This window comes from Grammomys surdaster, unplaced genomic scaffold, assembly GCF_004785775.1.
Source record: "Grammomys surdaster isolate TR1022 unplaced genomic scaffold, NIH_TR_1.0 125704, whole genome shotgun sequence".
Taxonomy (NCBI): domain Eukaryota; kingdom Metazoa; phylum Chordata; class Mammalia; order Rodentia; family Muridae; genus Grammomys; species Grammomys surdaster.
In genome coordinates this window covers 1,230,112-1,249,402 of record NW_021620539.1, presented here as the reverse complement: position 1 = coordinate 1,249,402, position 19,291 = coordinate 1,230,112, and the positions used below count along the sequence as shown (strand labels likewise).

At 43.4% G+C, this 19,291-nt stretch overlaps 1 protein-coding gene across 1 annotated transcript in view; it reads left to right on the top strand.

The window, feature by feature from the left end:
* The window catches only part of Cd80 (CD80 molecule), a 36,441-nt gene extending 17,364 nt beyond the window's left edge, over window positions 1–19,077 (top strand). The window contains exons 3-6 of the mRNA XM_028788177.1: window positions 2,330–2,614; window positions 5,876–5,995; window positions 7,688–7,784; window positions 18,251–19,077. Of these exons, the coding sequence (XP_028644010.1) occupies window positions 2,330–2,614; window positions 5,876–5,995; window positions 7,688–7,782 (500 nt within the window). The 3' untranslated portion in view covers window positions 7,783–7,784; window positions 18,251–19,077. The remainder of the gene's footprint in view (window positions 1–2,329; window positions 2,615–5,875; window positions 5,996–7,687; window positions 7,785–18,250) is intronic.
* Window positions 19,078–19,291: the final 214 nt, after the last annotated feature.

The following is a 19,291-nucleotide window of genomic DNA, read 5'->3' as shown; positions in this document are numbered from 1 at the left end:
GCTAATCTTTAGGTGATTCACAGTCTTGCAATATCTTCAAAGTAGTTCCCCTAAACACGTTATCTTGCAGAAGGGCTAGGGAAGAAAGCTGAAGCAGCCGTTAGCTCAGTCAGACAGGAAAAGGTGGCACTTACTGAGCTAACCATTTCTCAGAAAAGGAACACAAAAATGGAACAAACGTGAGCTGTGACTGAGAACATTAGGTCGGCAGATTTCTTACTCCAGGTTAAAAAGCCCATGATGTCTGGTTAGAAGAAACAAAAGTAACATTTTTATGTTGACTATCAGAGTAGTAATTCGATTGAGTGGTAATAAGGTAGCAAGTAGAAAATAACAATGCCAACTATAAATAGCTTGGGACCACACCAGACTTTATTTAGGAACAAGGCTCATTTTTTAACTTGCCCTTTGTTTTAGTTTTTGAGATAGTGTCCCACTGTGTAGCCTTGGCTGGCTTGGAGTCTAGCCTCAAACTCAGAGAGATTCACCACTAAGGAATTTTTGTTGCTGTTGTTGTTTCCAATGACTTCCTCTGCAACCAAATTCAGGGTTTTCCCTTTCCTGGTAACTATACACTGTATTCTTCCCTCATCTCTCCCAGTATCCCTGGGCAGTTTTAGAAGCTTTCCTTGAAAGCTTGATTTAAATGACAGCATCTACCTAAATATATCCTGTGTGTCAGGCTCCATGCTAAGTGATTTTTAGTAATGGGGTCAATTCATTCCTTCATTCCTGGAATGCACGTATTATTAATCCATCTACAAACTAAGACTAAAAAACAAGTGGCCCACAGTCACAAGGCAAATTTCAGTTTAAGAACTGTTCTTGATAGCCTCTGACCTCTGCTCATAGGAGCTCTGTAGTACTCAGACTTCCAAGACCAAAGCTCAGTATGTGGACTGAAGTGGAGGCATTGATTGCCACGGGTGAGGGGAGGACTTAAATTCCTAAAGTCTAAGCGTGAGAAGCACGTGGTAGGGGGTTTCCTCACTTGATTCTCAAGTCTACTTTAGTATCTTACTGGAGGTCAAATATACAAATGAAATCAACTCCAGGAGGCCTCCTTGTCCTTTCAAAATGTCAGAGTAGCAAGGAATTAATAATATGTAATATGTAATAGCTGTGATTGCAGATTTAATAACATATATATATATATATATATATATATATATATATATATATATATTTGAAAATGAAGAACAGAACAGTCTTACTCTGTAACCCAAGGTGGCTTTGAACTCATTATATAGCCCAGGCTGACCCCACACTCCTCCTATCCCAGCCTCCAAAGTATACCTGCCTGCAGGTGTGCTCCACATGCTAGCTAACCTTACTTTTTAAGAAGCAAGGGAGTATTGAACATGGACTTAGGGCGAGAACTGGGGGTCCAGCAGAGGCATGACCATGCGAGTGGACACGTGTGGGCTCCAGTCTGTGTTCTGGTTCTCAGGTTGAAGGGTGGCTTCATGCATGTTCCTTACTAAATAGACAGATAAAAGAAGCCACCGGTATTCTTCCAGTATCAGGAGGAAAGGGAGGGATGAGATAGAAGGGGATGGCGAGGATGGGTTCTGGTGTTGAGAAATGTGCCTGCAGGTATCAGTTCTGTCACAGGGCGGTGAGTTTGCAAATCTATTTATTTATAAGATAAGATTATAGACATCGATCATTTCACATTTGTGCTATTCTTTCTATCTATCGATTGTTCGATTGATAGAGATTTTTTTTTTTTTTTTGGACACAGGGTCTCTCTATAAGGCCTTGGCTGTCCTGAAACTAGCTATGTAAATCAGGCTGGCCTTAGTCATAGAAATCCATCTGCCTCTGCCTCCTCAGTGCTGGAACTAAAGACCTGCACCACTCTGTCTGGTATTTTGTTTTCCAGCAGACAAGGCTTTCACTATATATTCCAGGCTGGTCCCAAACTTGTAGAGTTCAAGCAACCTTTCTACCTCAACCTGTACTACCACACTTTACCTGGTCCACAACCCTTTTAAATAATCCCAGTCTCATGTCCTAAGTTTGTCATAAAAAGAATGATTTCCAGAAATAACTAGGAGGGACTCAATAAATATTATCAGTCTTCTTTTCTCCTCTTACATCACATCAACAGTTCCCACACACACTCATTCCTTTCTCTGTGCTCATTAGAGGTGGGAGGCGACTGACGTGGTCGGTTCAGAGGAGCTATTTTACTGATAATGATGTATGTAGTCTTGTAAACCAACGTTATTTTGTCAGTCTCACTGAACCTTGATAATTTATTTAACATATACCTAAGCACACAGACCTGTACCCGTGTATAACTGTATGCTTGTTCTATCTCTAGCTGACTTCCCTACCCCTAACATAACTGAATCTGGAAATCCATCTGCCGACACTAAAAGGATTACCTGCTTTACTTCTGGGGGTTTCCCAGAGCCTCGCCTCTCTTGGTTGGAAAACGGAAGAAAATTAAATGGCATCAATACAACAATTTCCCAGGATCCTGAATCTGAACTGTATACCATTAGTAGCCAACTAGATTTCAATACGACAAGCAACCACACCATTCAGTGTTTCATTGAATATGGAGACGCTCATGTGTCGGAGAACTTCACCTGGGAAAAAAAACGTAAGCAGCATTACACTGGAAAGTGCACCACCACTGCCCGGCAGGAGTGGATTTTTGTTTTTAAAACTACTGATTTAATCTGGGTGTAAGCAGAGCACTGGCTCAAAATACTCAAAGCCCTAGGTTTGATCCCACCTACTGGTTCATCCAGAAGAAAAAAAACAGTAAAGTTATATGATAAAAGTCTTTGCCGGGCGGTGGTGGCGCACACCTTTAATCCCAGCACTTGGGAGGCAGAGGCAGGCGGATTTCTGAGTTCGAGGCCAGCCTGGTCTACAGAGTGAGTTCCAGGACAGCCAGGGCTACACAGAGAAACCCTGTCTCAAAAAAACAAAAACAAAACAACAACAAAAAAAAAGTCTTTGAGGACAATGCCCAGGGTGAAAAACAGGTCATTTCCAGTCAATAATTTACTGTATAGGTAGTAAGCTTGTGAAATTCCCTTTCTCTAAAGGTGGAAAAAAGGACAAATTATTTTTATACAAATAATATGTATCTTAAATCCATGGCAGGTTATCACAGGACTCAGATACTTGAAATGCACATCCAATTTGAATGGCTGAGTATACAGAGGTATACTTGGGACTCTCCTCCCATCTCAGCCCCATTCTAAGGACATTTATGTCTGCACAGTACAGAAGAAATACTGTATGACAGTCTTTGGTACTCATGCATTAAATATGCACTGTGGCAAGTTTATGCCTGCCTCTTTATAGTTGAGCTAGTTAAGGTGGCTTACAGGTTCATTCTAGTGTGTGATTTTCTCTTCCAGATCTGAGATTGATTCTTTTAACTATTTTCCTTCGTAAGTAATAAGAAAATTTCCTGAAAACACTGGTCCCCAACATAAATCAAATTGTTTTGGCATAATTTCAACACTTAAAACTGAAATCTCAATATTGTTTTATGCATTCTAATATTTTATTTTAAAATATCTTGGCTCATAAAGTGAAAACAGTTTATTAATTCAGGGTTTATTCTTAGCTTATAGTTCCATCACTAATGAATTCTATATTATTTTTTAAAGGTGGAGCTTATGTTGAGTTTAATCTGTATTCATAGCTTGAATATAGTTTACTTTGGATGCTGTTTTGGAATGGTGGATATATGTGAAATTTAGGGCAAAAGTTGCTGGAACTTTTTTAGAAAAAAAATTCAGATAGTAATTTATCGGGTTGTACAGACTCTGTTGCCCTGCACACAAATATGTGCAGGCATGGTGTCTCATTATGTAGCCCAGGATGGTCTTGAACTCATAATCTTCCAACTTCAGCCTCCTTAGTTCTGGGGTTAGAGTAATGAGCTACTGCATCCCATTTCAAACTTTATTTTTTAAAACAGGTGGCAGGTTATGCTTGGCCCAGACATGGTTGCTTTGCCTACTTATGAAATCTGTTTTTGTAAACGGAGAGCTTTAAAGAAAAGCTTTCAGTCTCACTAATGGGACAGCCACCCTCATTTGGAGTAAGAGTTAAGACAAGTGACCTTTTGTGAGATGAGTTTGGAGGCTAGTAGGAAGCAGATAAGAAAGATCCAAACTCAAGCAGGCAATGGGGGTGGGGCTAGGAACTGGGAGTCTTCTGATAGACTGTAGGAAGTCTATGGAAGCCCACTGGGAGGTGAGAGCAAGGAGACTGTGTCAGTCTTGTTGAGGTGGCTAAGGTGCCACTCACTTCAGTGGTACGTGTGGCCAGTAGATGATGTGCTTTAAGAACACAGTGAAGCTGGAAGAACTGGCTCAGCAGTTAGGAGCACGGGCTACTCTTCCAGAGAAACTGTCTTTGATTTCCAGTACCCATGCGGTGGCTAACAATCACTTGGAACTCCAGTCCCAGAGGAATCTGATGCCTTCTCTTGGCCTGTTGTGCCTAGACATACATGCAGACAAAACATCCATACACATAAAATAAAAATAAATAAATGTTAAGACAGAAAGAAAGAAAGAAAGAAAGAAAGAAAGAAAGAAAGAAAGAAAGGAAGGAAGGAAGGAAGGAAGGAAGGAATAAAAGAGTCACTTTAGTTTCTCTCAGCTGGCTTCCCACCATTTTGTCAGCAGCTGGATCTATAATACATCTGGGGTTCAGAAAGGAGATAAGAAATGGAATGTTCAAATTCAGAAGTGAGATGACATTTCAAGCTTTGGGTGTGGCTTAGATGACAAAGGCAGACCATGCCCCCACACACACTACAGAAACAGTGACATTTAGAAGCTGAGAAGGGAAAAAGTGTCTGAAAAGAAAGACAAGTGTAACAAGCAGAGACAGGAATGTGACTCGGAGAAGCCAAGGAGAGGGGAATCCGTGGTGCCAAATGCTCAAATAAGCTAAAAGCCAAACTTCAGGCAGGAGGCTTGGCAATGGGGAAAGCTGAAAACCAGTTAGTGTTTAATAATTTCTGGTAAGCCATTCAAGAAGCCAGAGAGGCGGCGTTGCTAATATTCCTGTCAAATGGTATCCCTGTCCTTCCTTCAGATGTTGCTATTCCTCAGAAAGACTGAAAAACAAATGACATAGCCGTTGCCCCAATGAGGAGAACTGGATGGCAGCAACACACACCAACCTCTTTCTCCTTCTGCCTCAGCAGTCTTTGTATCCTTCTTTTGCTTCTTGTGAGTCTAGAAGTTCATCAGAAGCTAGCCCACACAAGTGATTTCCAGGATGATCCCTTAATACCAATTTTAGCCATTCTTAGTTCTCCTAGTCCTCCCAAAAGTTAAGCCTGGAAGGAAAATAAATAAATAAATAAACAAATAAATAAATAAATAAATAAATAAATAAATAAATAAATAAATAAATCTATCTTGATGAGAATGTGGAGCACCTCCCGGACCTTAAGGCAGCCGCTGTGTGGAGTACGAGTGAAAGTGGAGAATATGAGAACAAGCAAGAGAACCGGAGGAAGCACAGTAAAGCTAGAGGAGAAAGAAGTAGGTATATCTAGATTATGACATTGCTAAGGCCTGGCCATATCAACCACAGATATGAGCTATGAAGACAAGATAACTCTTACGGTTTCTCTGTAGAATCTTTCCTCATGCCAAGTTAGCTCGGTAGGTACAAAAATTCAAGTTGCGTTTTTTTCACGTGCAATATCTATATCATTTGGATATAGAGTAGTGCAAGGGAATGCTAACAATTGTGTGTCCATGAGATGATCTGGCAAAGTAAGAGGTTCTCCACAGGCACATACTGAAGAGGCGTAGGATGGAAACCCAACAGTAGGAAGCACATCTCAACTGATGCTATTCTTTTCTTTCCACAGCCCCTGAAGACCCTCCTGATGAAAACAGCACAGTTGTGACCATCATGGCAGGATCCGGTGCAGTAATAATAACAGTTGCCATTGCCATCATCATCAAATACGTCATTGTCTATAAACACAGTAAGTACTACCTTTATAATAATTATTGGTTCCTAGAAGAACCAATAAGTGGGTTTCAGCACATCTTCAGTGTATCAGTCTAGCCTCTGCCCATATTTGCAGTAAATCTACGACAACTTTAGATACTTTTTTTTTTCTCATCATGTTCTGTCCATTCACTGTAAAGAAAAATAAAATAAAATTCCTGGACCCCTACCGTATGCCTACCATTCTTCTAGGCATTCAAATTCCAAAGACAAGAAGTTGTTGCTCTTAAGATCCAGGTCTGAGAGCTAACTAGAGTGGTACAAATCTCTAATCTCTGCACTCATGAGACTGAAACAGGAGAACAGAAAACTAGAAACCAAACTGTGTTACAAAGAAACTTTGAGGCTGTAAGGAGACCCTGTTTCAAAAAGGAAGGACGCATCTGAGATTAATCCTGTCAGTTTCCCATAACTTTCTATTTTCTTGGAGACACCAATGATTGCTGACTACTTTGAAAGTATCTCTACTGTAATCTTTGCGTTCTGAGGATAGGTAGCACGGCAAGGTTTGGAGGGAGAGGCGTGCTTTGGAAGAGGTCATTACGTCTTGATAAGTTAGATGCTGTAAGTGTTTTTACCAATCCTTATTGGAAATGTATTTTTGTATCAAAGATGGAGTAGTTGGTTAGAAGAGATTTCTAGGACACTATGGGTTTTAAAATTTGGGGACTTAGACACTGCCTCCCTTCAGTCTCTGCAACTGACCAAAACAGGGATTTCTATTTCAGACCTATGTCCATAATCACCCCAAAGCTATCAACTAGACTAGGAGTCATATACACCGAGCAAGTAAAATTAGAAGACCAACATCTGCTTTATAACCTTAATAACTTTATAACCTTCAGCATCCAAAAACAAAAAAGGTTAAAGTTCAGATAGAAGTCACCAGATACTATTGTAAGAAGGAACCAAACTGAAGTCATTTTGAATAAAATTCCATTTGAATAGGGAATCAAACCAAGTTTAAGTTCCCAAGACCTCCCTGGATAAGTGGCATCTTGGTTGACAAGTTGAAACATGAATGCTGGGTAAGCCACCCTACCACAGTTGATCAAACCAACCAGTAAGAACAAAATATGTGTACCACAAAGAAATGCTCCTAAGAAAGACCCCTATCCCTGAATCATGATTGCTGGAAAATGTACTTGGCACAGATGATTACGGTGTGTGGTTTTTATGCTTAAAAGGTCTATAGCATTCTGTCTCAGGGTTGCAGTTTAGCTCCCGAGTCTGTGCTGCATCCCTGATGAAGCAGTAGTGGCTTGGTTACAATGAACCTTTCTTTTCTGCACTGACTTGATGTTTTGAGTTGGATTGGATCCAAGAGGACCCCATAACACTATGCTATGAGAAGCTCACCTTAGGGATAGGATACAAAACTTAATGGGCTCGTAGTGTTTCTAATACAAATTACTAGTCTTGCTCTTTGGTTGGGTGTCTGTCATCTTCACCTTTGCTAGTATTGACATTTGTGGGCCAAATAATACTTGGTTACAGTAGTATTCTACTATATAAGGGGTTCCTCAGCTTCCTCAGCCTCTTTCAACAAACGATAACAACAAAATATCTTTCAGGAATTACCAAATGTCCCTGGAAAACAGGTGTGTGTGTGTGTTTTGATTTATGGGCTCCTCATCTGCTTTCATGATTTATGTTTATCTTCAAGGAAGCTGTTTCAGAAGAAGAAATGAGGCAAGCGGAGAAACTATCAACAGCCTTTACACAGGGCCTGCAGAAGCATCAGCTGAACAGACTGTCTGAAGGTAGCCATCTGCCTTCCTTTAGCTCTTATATGCCCATGTGGGATACATGGTACTATGTGGCTCATGAGGTACAATCTTCCTTTCGGCACTGTGCTAGTTAATCTTTTGGACAACTTGACACAAGAGAGAGTTAACTGGGAAGAGAAAACCTTAAATGAGAATTTCTTTCCATCAGGTTGCCTATGGGCAAGTTTGTTGGACATTTGCTTGATTGATGACTGATGTGGGAGGGCCCAGACCACTACGGGTGGTGCCAGCCCTGGGCAGGGGCAGGTGATCCTGGTGGTATAAGACAAAGAGCTGTTACTATGAGGAGAGGTGCCTCGTCTTACTGCAACTTGATATGCTCTGGTTGGTTGATAGCTTTGAGAGCCCTGCCCTTTTCTGAAGAGACGTGATGGAGGAGTGGACGGGGTGCGGGCAGAGGAAAAGTGGGGGAGAGGGTCTGGGATGGGAGGAGAAAGGGAAACTATGGTTGGGATGTAAAAACAATAATTTTAAAATTAAATAAAAAGAGAATACTGAGCAAATGATGGGGAGCAAGCTAGTAAATAGCATTCTCAGTTCCTGTTTTGTTTCTTCCTTGAGCCTCTCCACTGATTTACCTCAGTCATAGGGGCTATACCTGTAAGGTGAAGTAAACCTTTTCCTCCCCAAAATGGCTTTTATCACAGTAACAGAAACCTAACTAGGACAGAAACTGGTAGTAGGAGTGGAGTGTCGTGCTGACAGACCTAACCATGTCGTTTGGAGAAGGTTTGTGTCTGTGTTTAAAACACTGGAAAAATCACTGATGCTTAATGTTCAGTCCTTAATGGAATGTTCTGTGTAGCTTGGAAAACAAGACCTGTGAGGTAAATGCAAATGATGAAGGCCTGGCTTGTGAAGTTTCGAAGGAAGTGTGTGAGTATCTCATACATTTTACAAGATGAGTGGGATGAGTGTGTGTGTGTGTGTGTGTGTGTGTGTGTGCATGCTATATTTGTGTTAAGAATATGTGGTCTTTAGCCTGCTGGGGCTTAAGAGTCAGCTGTGGTTAACAAAAGCTCAGCATCGCTACAGTGGAATCTTTGCTATACTGGGACAGTTGATGCTGATTAGCTGGAACTGAAAAATTAGCTGTGATTAAGAGACAGTATAACTGAGGTGAAATCTATGGAGGAGCATTTGTCTGGGCTCAGCACATAGATGCTGTGGTCCATAGGGGTCAAGGTTGGATCTCAAACTGGTAGCAGAACTTGGTGATGTCTAAGAGTCTCCCATGTGGGACTGGTTTTGAAAGAATGAAGAGGTCATGTGTAGTGGCTGAAGTTTGGCATTGTGAGAGGCCACTTGTGAAGGTGAAGGCTCAGTTCCAGAGATGACCTCAGATAATGGAGATACCAGCACCATGGAATGACCAAGTTCAGCAGCAGGTAGAGAGTGGAGCTGGCTTGAGCCTATCAGGTATGCTTCATGTGCTACAGAGAGCAGAGACAGAGAAACAGAGCTTCTCAAGCCCTTTGGAGCTCAGAAAATCACGAGAGAGTCCACAACATTGAACACTGTTTTTACTGTTGACCTTTGGTTCTGCTTTGATCTGACTGTAATTGTGTTCTGGTTCTCCTCTCTTGGAATAAGAACAATGTATCTTAGTTTCATTTTTGTTTTTAATTATTTGTTTTTAGATTATAATAGCATCATTTCCACCTTCTTTTTCCATCCTAAAAATTCTCCCATATACCCCTCCTTGCTCTCTTTCAAATAAATCCCAGTGGTGTGTCTGCTACTTCTCTCAATGGTTTAGGTTCCCGAAAGAAAGACACATACACACACACGGCCTTTATATTTTACTATGCCTTAAGCAGCACAATAGCTGGGCCACTGCCTAACCTCCATGCGGTTAATCCTGAGTTGCTACTTACTAAATTCTATGTTCTATCTTGGCTGCTCTAGACCAGGTTGGGCATACCTCTGGGCTGTGCTCTCTGGGCTCCTTCACATGGTGGCTGTGCCTCTCTGTCCTGAACTCTTCTCAGGCATGGCGTCTCTCCTCTCCTCCACACCCTCCCAGCATGGCAGATCTCTTCCCTCTCCCTCTTCTTCCAGTCCCAAGCCCAGGAATCCTAAAATCCCACCTCTGTCTGTCTTCCCCAGCTATTGACTGTTAACATCTTTATTTATCAATCAGAACCATTTGGGGGCAGGTTCGCAGAAGCTATGTGCAGATATGTGTAAGCAGTTTTTGGGGGAACATAATTAGCATTTGTAATACAAGCAGCAACGGCCCTTGCCTATGCTGCCAGTAAGGGCCATGTCTTGCTCCATGGCTATGCAGTGGCAGAGGTCATTGTTGATGTCCATGTCCGTGGTTCATATTACCACTAGAGAACAAGGGAACATAGAGTCCCTGTCCTATTGTTGATAGTAGGGTCAGCTTATCCCTGTCTGGTTGCTGTCATCTATATTGAGTGCCATCTGTAGTGTGTGAATACTCTCCAGGGATATTTCTTCATAGTAGGGTGGCTGAGCATTTAAGCATAACCAACAGTCCTGTGTTAAGTCGAGGCAGGAGGAGTCAAGAGCCTAGAAAGTGATTTCTAATAATTGCAGGGGTCCTGACGCATGTGATGAAGTGTAGGAGGTGGAACAGTTTTAGGAAGTGGTTGGTTAGAAGTGAGACCTCACTGGGGTGAAAGGGTGGTGGGTCCTGATGAGGGAGTGATGAGACAGAGGTTGGGGGTGGCTGGTTCAGCCTCACTAATACCTTGTTGGGTCCTAAGGGGACCGTGGATCTCGTAAGGCTACATTGAAGCAGTTGGACAGTAAGTAGGAGTCTTGGATCATAGCCAGAGATGTAAAGTCTTAGTCCCCATGTCTTAAAGACAGTCTAATCAGCCTTTCTGTCAGCTGCAATGAATTTGATGACAAGGTTGTTGCATCTCTTCTGTAAACTCGTTGGTATTTCATCTGATCTCATTTGTCCTTAGCAATATATTCAGGGATGGCTGGGAGTGCAGGGGGCAGCAGAGCTATCAAGATGTTAGCAGTGGGAAGCTTGGGAAGCCTCCCTTGTGGCTTTATCAGCTAGCCTGTACCCTCAGACTAGTTCTGATGTCACCTTTGCTGCCTGGAGCAATGAATTATGGCCATTTTGAGAGGAAGCCATAATGCCTCTAATAAAATAAGGGTTTTTTGATAGTTTTTTTTTCTTCAGCAGTCAATAATCCCCTCTCTTGGTATATGGACTCATGTACATGAGCAAAGGCATACCTGTTGTCAGTGCAGATGTCAGCTATGGCCCCTTTCCTCAGTTTTAAAGCCTGGGTTAGAGCCTTTAGTTCAGCTTTCTGGGTTGAAGTTCCTGATGACAAAGCAGTTGCCCAAATAACAGAGTCCAAGTCCACTACTGCCACCCCTGTATACCTGATTCCATTCTGGATGAAGCTGCTTCCATCTATGAAGTAAATACATTCCATATCTGGCCAGGGTATGTCAGTCAAGTCCAGTCTGGTGTTCCGGACATGCCCCAGAACTATAGAGCAATCATGCCACATATCTGAGGATGGATCAGGTAGCAGGCTGGATTTAGGGCAGATGATGGGTTATATTTTATGGGAGGAAGATTCAAATGTAGAGCCTGAAAGTGTACCAGTCTTGCATTGGACAGCCACCAGCTGGATAGATTCTTGAGGGTCCCCTCAATAGAATGGGGGGTAATGATAACAAGTTCTTGCCCCGTGGTTATTCTGCCAGCATCCTTGACTTGCAGGGCAGTGGCAGTTATGATACAGAGGCAAGCTTGACATCCTTGGGCCACCAGGTCCAGCTTCTTAGACAAATAACCATAAGTCTTTTTCATGGTCTCAAAGTTTGGGTGAATATTCTCTTTGTTATCACCTCTTTCTTATTCATATACAGGTGGAAAGTTCTCTGGATGTCTGGGACTGTCAGGGTTGGCACCTCCAATAAGGCTTTTCTTAAAGTCTTAAAAGTCAAGTCTATCTAAGAAGTCTATTTTATCTTCCTGGACCCTGGTGGCCTCATATAATGGTTTGGCTATCTCAGTGAATCCTGGCAGCCAGAGTCTACAAAACCTGCAGATCTCAGAAATTCCCAAACGTGCCTTCAGGTTGATGGAACTGGATGCTAAAAATAGTTTGCTTTCTGGAGTCCAACAGCAACTGTTGGCTTCCCTTGAGTATGTATCACAGATATGTTACCTCAAGTTGACAAAGATGGGCCTTCTTAGCAAACACTAAGTTCACTCAGCTCCTATTGCAGGTCCCGTGTGGACTCTTGGCATATCTCCAAGTCAGGGGCTACAATCAGGATGTCATCTATGTACTGGAGCACAGTTATTTGTGAGTTGGCCTGATGATATTTACCCAAGCCCTCATGTAGTGCCTCGTCAAAGGTGGTGGATGAGTTTTTGAATCCTTGAGGCAGGTGTGTCCAAGTCAGTTGTCTATTGAAGCCTCTTTCCAAGTCTTGCCATTTAAAGGCAATTAGAGGCTGGCTTTTGGGTGCCAGAGACAGGCTGAAAGAGGCATCCTTCAGGTCAAGAACAGTATATGTTGTGTGCTCAGGAGGGAGGCTGCTCAGCAGGGTGTAGTGGTTTGGAACTGGGGCGGGGGGGTGAGTGGATGTCTTCCACGCACTTAGTAACCTCCCTTAAATACTGCACAGGCCAGTAGCCATTAGAATGAGGTTTCTTGACCAGAAAGAGGGGAGTGTTCCATGCTGATTGGCAAGGAATCAGAATTTTGCTTCCTGGAGCCAGTTAATGTGAGGGTGACCCTTGTTCTGGCTTCTCTGGGCATTGGATATTGCCTGATTTGGGCTGAGGTAGCCCCAGTGTTTAATTGTACTAGAACTGGGGCTCAATGACCAGTGAGTTCTACTAGATTTTTTTTCTGCCCAGACCTTGGGGGACTTCTGCCAGAAACCTCTGGAGTAACAGGCTGGAGACGGGACTGGCTGAGGGAACAGTTTGTATTCTTCATCTAGGGCCAAGGTCAGAACATGGATAAAGCCATTCTTATCCAGCACTTCCACTCCCTCTGGGCCAAAATGGCTCCCATTTTGTTAAGGAGGTCTCTTCCCACTAGGAGGTATGGGCATCCAGGGATGACCATAAATGAGTGGGTTACCTGTCCCACTCCCAAGTCCACCTTTTTTCAGGTAGTCCATGGATAGGGCTTAGTGCCAGTTGTCCCTTGCACCCAGATTTTTTTAAAATTTGATAATGGCTCCAGCATTGTTTCAAAACAGAATGTTGTGCCCATGTCCACCAGAAAGTCTATGCGCTTCCCCTCTGCTCATCAAGGCTGAGCCCCAACACCCTTAGCCATCTAGTTCTTCTACTTCCAGAACCTTTGGGCCCTCCTTTGATTCTTCCTAGGGCAGTCATGCTTCCAATAGCCTTTCCCTTTGCAATAGGCACATTGTTCCCTCTCTAATGCAGGACAGTTTTTTCTTCAATAGGGGCTACCTTACCTTTGCCCCTTTCATGAGCTAGGTTTTTCAGCTCTCTCACTAGGACAGCTGTGGCTTGTAGCACTTTTGCCAGTCCTCTGGTCTGTGGATCCTTGGGAGTCTTCTGGTTGTTTAAAACCTTCTTAGCTATGGCTACTAACCGAGTCAGTTGCTTACCTGCAAAGTTGTCCAGGCGCTGAAGCTTCCGATGGATGTCAGGGGCAGCTTGGTTAACAAAAGCCATGTTTACAGCTGACTGATGTTCTCTAGTTTCTGGGTCAAAAGAAGTGTAGGTCCTATAGGCTTCAACAAGTCTTTCTAGATATTCCCTGGGGTTCTCATTCTTTCCCTGCATCATCTCGCTTACCTTAGAAAAATTTGTGGGCAGCCTGGAGGCCCCCCCATCAGAATCTGGCAGTAGACCCAGAACCTCACCCTATCTTCAGCAGTGTTAAAATTCCAGTCAGGTCAAATCAAAGGAAAGGTTGTATCAGTATCATCCTGGACTCGGGTGGGCAGCCCATTTGCCCTCAGAATCAATTTCCATTCAGGCAGCTCCCACAATCCTCTCTTTCCTCTGTCATGAGAAGGACCTGGAGTAGTTGCTGATAGTCATCCCAGGTGCCCAGGTGAGTCAGCATGACTGAATCGAGAAGACCTGTGAGAGCTGATGGTCTTTCTGAAAATGGGAGATCTCCGTAATCTCCAACTGTAAAGTTCATTACTGGTAAATGACACATATGTCATGAACGGTCTCCCCTGAGCATCTGGGGGTCCCATAGCCTGGAGGGGTAAGGCTGTAGTAGAGTTGACCTCTCTGAGCAGTACAGGCCTGAGTGTGAGGTGACTCCTAGTGGAGTCAGGAGAATCAGGGGATGCTCCTCCCTCTGCCTGTGCTGGCTGTGGAGGGGGAGTGACGAGGAGCAGGAACATAAGGAGGGGGACAGAGAGCCTCCCCAGGAGAATGGGGAGCAAGGCAGGGCACTGAAGCTGACCCTCCTTTAGAGAAAGAAGGGGAGAGAGTGATGAGGCTGGTGACAAAGAAGGTCTCATCCATACAGGGAACTTCTTGACCAGGTATTGCCATATAGTGATATATGGCACTTGATCCAGGTGGCCCCTGGCCTCATAAAACTACAGCCTTCATCCTGTAAATGGTGGGGAAGTGGAAAGTTCCCTCCTCAGGCCATCCTACTTTATAGGTAGGTCATTCATTCCTGCAAAAGATGGTTAGGTTGAGGGAACGAACAACCAGACAGACTCTTCTGCAACAAGGAGAAAGTCCTTAAAATGGTTCAGGACCAAGCCAGTGGGAATCAAAGAAAAAATCCTAAGGAATCAAAGAAAAAATGTGTATGAAAAGACAAAAAACACAGAGAACACACACAGACAGGCACAGAAGGACATTCCCAGGAAAACAAAAACAAACCAAAAAGGCTGTCTCAGACAGTCTTTCTTCATGTGCATGGGAGGCCCACAGACCCATAGCTGGTTCAGAAATCAGAGAACTAGCAAGTTCTCCTGCTTCTGGTAGGGGGTCGGGAGGAACTTGCCCAGTGACAAAATATCAATCCACTTTGTCCCTCTCGGCATCCAGATTATACCAGAAACAGAAGCACAGATAGACAAGATAAAAGACAACTGAGTGTCAGGATTTCCTGATCGGAAAGACACTCCACTATTTGGGTTGGGGGTCTCCAGTGAATCCCAGATGAGACCAAAAATGTAAAGGTCCATGATCCACTGGAGAATGATACCCCAGACTCAAATAGTATGCAAAAGCAAAGAGTGTTTTATTCTGCAGAAGTTCACCATGTGAGGGGTCTACCATTTGTCAAGATGGAGACGTTCAGCTGGGCCCAATTTAAAGCATATTAGGGGAATTCCAGGGAGTGATAGGTGACCTTCATTTTAATTGGTTGGTTCAATCTCTAAGGGTGTAGGGGTCTTTGGGATTGGCTCTGGGGACATTCCAGAACCACTGCTGGGATGTGCGTGGGGGAGGGTTAGAAACTGTTGTGAGGAGCCTGCAAACAGTTACTGACTCACTGACTCATTGCCCTTGCCTCAGGCCCGGTGGCAGGGCAGCTTCTGATGGAGGGGCAGTTTCTGATTGGCTGCCCATGGTCTGGGGTTCCCCCCACCCCACCCCAACTGACTTTCTGGACTTGTACAGTTCCAGGAAACAGATCTAGGTCCATTCTCCTGGACTGCCAGTTGGAAGCCTGTCATGAAGTCAGCCAGTCTCAGTCCTCTCACCTGGTGGTAGTGAGCCAGGCCTGAGGGTGTGAGCTCCAGAGAGCTGGAGGGTGAGAAGGAAAGCTAGCCCTCCTCCTAATTAGGGAGAGCAGGCCCTACACTTTGCCTGGGCAACACAGTGAAGCTGGCCCTGATGGCAAAGGCGTAGGTGAGCCAGCCCTGAGTGTGGGAGAGGAGAGCTAGGTCAGCCCCTTGCCTGCTGCAGCACTTGGGAGAGTAGACCCTGCACCTTGACTGGGCAGCACAGTGGAGCTGGCTCTGGAGGTGTGGGTACAAGAGAGCTGGCCTGAGGGCATGAGAGTGGGAGAGCTGACCCTGCCTCCTGCCAATGGTAGCACTGGATGGCTCAGCTGAAGCTGGTGGTGCAGGTAAGTGAGAGCCAACGGGCTGACCAGGTCAGCTACCACCCTGGCCCAGATCCAGGACTTCGAGTTGGCACACTCTGAAATCTCTATCATCTGTGAACTGTTGAGGCATGTAAAAGAGGCAGTCCTGCTATCCAAAGCTGCAGCACCTACAGGACACAAGCCATCAACAGGATAACTGAGAGGAGTCCTAGTGAGAACCCAGTATTGATGGTGTCACAGAAGTCAGAGACCTTGAACCAGACCACTCATTGCAATGAACATTCACAAGTGAAGATGTATGGACTGAGGGATATGCTGTGAGACACACTGGGACTGAAACAATACGGCTTCCATGACAAGATGTTTTCTATGCTTTTAATTTTTGTGTGTGTGTGTTTATTATTCTGAGGGTGAGGTTGCAAGGACAGAGGGCAGATACGAGGGGTTGGGAAGATGAGTGGGACTGGGGTACATGATGTGAAACTCACAAAGAATCAATAAAAAGCCTTTTTAAAAGAAAGAGTTGCTTTGGTTTATGGTGTCTCTGCTCAGCAATACAACACTAAGATCTGAGTTCCTGAAGTGACTGACATTTGGCCAACGTCCTATTCTCAATACCCATTTTCTTGACATCTCTCAGTACTAATGAACACAACTTTGAGTTACTTGTACAAACACATTAACATTATCTTTGAGTTCTCTCCTTCTTGATGACTCATGCTACTGATAAATCAGTGGGTTTCATTTAAAATATTCTGTCATGTCTTTTTCCCATCCAAAAACCCAGAAGAGAACCCAGGGCCTGCAGAAGCTTCAAAGCTTTTGACTCTCTAGAGTTAAAATATCCATATTTCTCTTCATTGTTCTTCATGACACGATTTCCAGTCACTTCTATGAAATAACTAGATGTCAGAGAGTAAAAAAAATTATCAAGACTTGGATTTAGTCCTATGACTACACATAAAGTAGGTCAGTTACTGCTGAAGTCCTAAATGCTCGTTCAGTTAATGGAGTGAATGCAGCATTAACTTCTGTGAGAATTAGTTAATATGTATCAACTTTGTATTCCCTAAAACACCATGGTCTTTTATGAAAGAGAACAATGGAACTTTGAAATCTGAGGTGGAACTGAATATGGTAGTACACAGCTCAAAATCTATGATGCCAGCACTCAGGAGGCAGAGGCAGGAGGATCTCTAAGTTCAAGGGTACCCTGGTCTACATAGTGAATTCCAGGACAGGAGGGGTTATAATAGTGAGACCTTGTGCTAAAAACAAAGCAAAGATTATAGAAAATGATAAGTAATGTACTATTGTTTTTACAGGATCACTATTTTATCTTTTTATCTGTGTGGTAAGCTTTCTCTCCGTTTATGGAGCACACTCCTGAGGTCTTGGAGGTTGAGTGGTGTGACTGAGCTCTTTGTATTAGTTCGTTTACACTTTTGTGGTCTGTAGTGAGGGCACAGTGGGCCAGAGCAGCTCTCCTCACTGCAGCTGGAAGCAGAAAGGAGGTGCGGCAGAGAGGAGGAAACATCTCTCCAGGCCATGGTCCCCAGTAACCTGCTTCCTCCAGTTTGGTCCCATTTCCTACTTTCACCATGTCTAGCAATGCCATCATAGTAGGACGATGACAAACTCCTCAGAGTCCTATGGCTTCTCACAAGCCATCCACTGGTAACCCAGCCTTTAACATAAGAGCCTTTGGGAGAGCATTATACCTAGACTATAGTCATCATACAGGCGAGAAATGAACCAATCATCAAATTAGATGACTCCTGCAGCTCTGTTCCACAGCAGCCGAGCTGTAGGTTTGCCAAAACAATCTCAGATTCCTTTCCTATTTTCTTTTCATTTGAATGTATTACTCCTTAGAATGCCTTTCCCCAGTGTCCCTCCCTTTCAGTTCTATGATGAAGAGTTTCCCCAATTTACACCTTCTGCCCAATCTGCTGTACTTCAGAACCAAGTCACAAACCCAACTTTCTCCACAATGCCTTTTGTGCCAACTTACTGAGAACATGCAGCTCCATCTGTCGACTTTAGGATATAACATACTACTTGGGTTTATTTCCATGTTCCCTGGATCATATCCTTTTCCAGATTACAAGCTTATTGAGAAAAGCAATCATGTCTGAGATCTTTACCACATACACAGTAGACTGTCTGCAACAACATGTGGTTGTTTGGCATACTTGATACTTAATAAACATTTGCTTGGTGAATAGTTACTACATTTCATAAAATAAAAATTAGATTATTTTAATATTCTTTAGTTATCAAAATTAATATCTATTATGTTACTTCAAGTTAACTATATAGTTGGCCTTGACATCTAAAGCATAGTATTTTTCTCTCTTGCAAAAATTAGAGTTGGAACATTCATTTCTTTTGTTTCCTCAGGTCTCACCTACATTTGCAACTGACCTCTTCTGTGTCTTCAGAAACCTAGCACTACTCAACCATGCCCTGCCAACGTGTTCTCTAGCTGAAGCTTCTCCAGTGGTTTTGCACAAGTTCTGAGAGGACTATAACACCTACCACAGTAGTTCTGCTGATTCTGAAAATGTAGTTTAGAGACTGAACTGAATTCGTTGGAAGGGATATTAGGGAAGACTCACACATCTGTACCCACACCCCACTATTACGACTCCGACTCCTCCTCCTCCTCCTCCTCCTCCTCCTCCTCCTCCTCCTCCTCCACACACACACACACACACACACACACACACACACACACACACACACATACACACTTAGTATTTTAAGATACGGTTTCATTCTTTTGCTCACAGTGACACAGAATCACTCTGTGGCTGAGGCAGGCTTCAAGCATGCAGCAATCCTCCTGCAGCAGTTTCCTGAGTGCCAGAATTGCAGGTGTGAGCGACTGCACTTAGCAGAACACTAGCTGTATTAATGAAGACACTGAGGTTCCAGGAGGGAACCTGAATGATGAAGGTGAGTCAGAATCCAGATTTCCTGGCTCTACCACTCTTAACCTGTAGAAGTTAGACCCCAAGCTCTGAGCTCATAGACAGGATAATTTAAAATGCTTTTAATAAGCAAAAGGCTAAGTTAGTATGGGGCTCAGAATATTGCTTACTGGCAATATTTGACTAACATCTATTTTGTTTGTTTGATTTTTAAGACCTACTGGCCCTAGCGTAATTTGTAGGAAACATGTTGGTATGTATATCCATTTGAGGGTAATAAAAGTGTAATTTTCAGCCAGTCCTTTCCAGGTATTTTCCTTTTCATCCTTTCATTTCCTCAAGAGAAAACAGAATCAACCGAAATTAATTGCTTTTGACATCTAAGATGAATGTATGCCTTTCATACTTCAAAGCAAAAGTCAAGCTGGAAGTACAGATCGTAACTTACTAGTTCATATTGGACTTGCAATATCTGTAGGCAACTTTGCCCCTTTACATAGTACTTGAT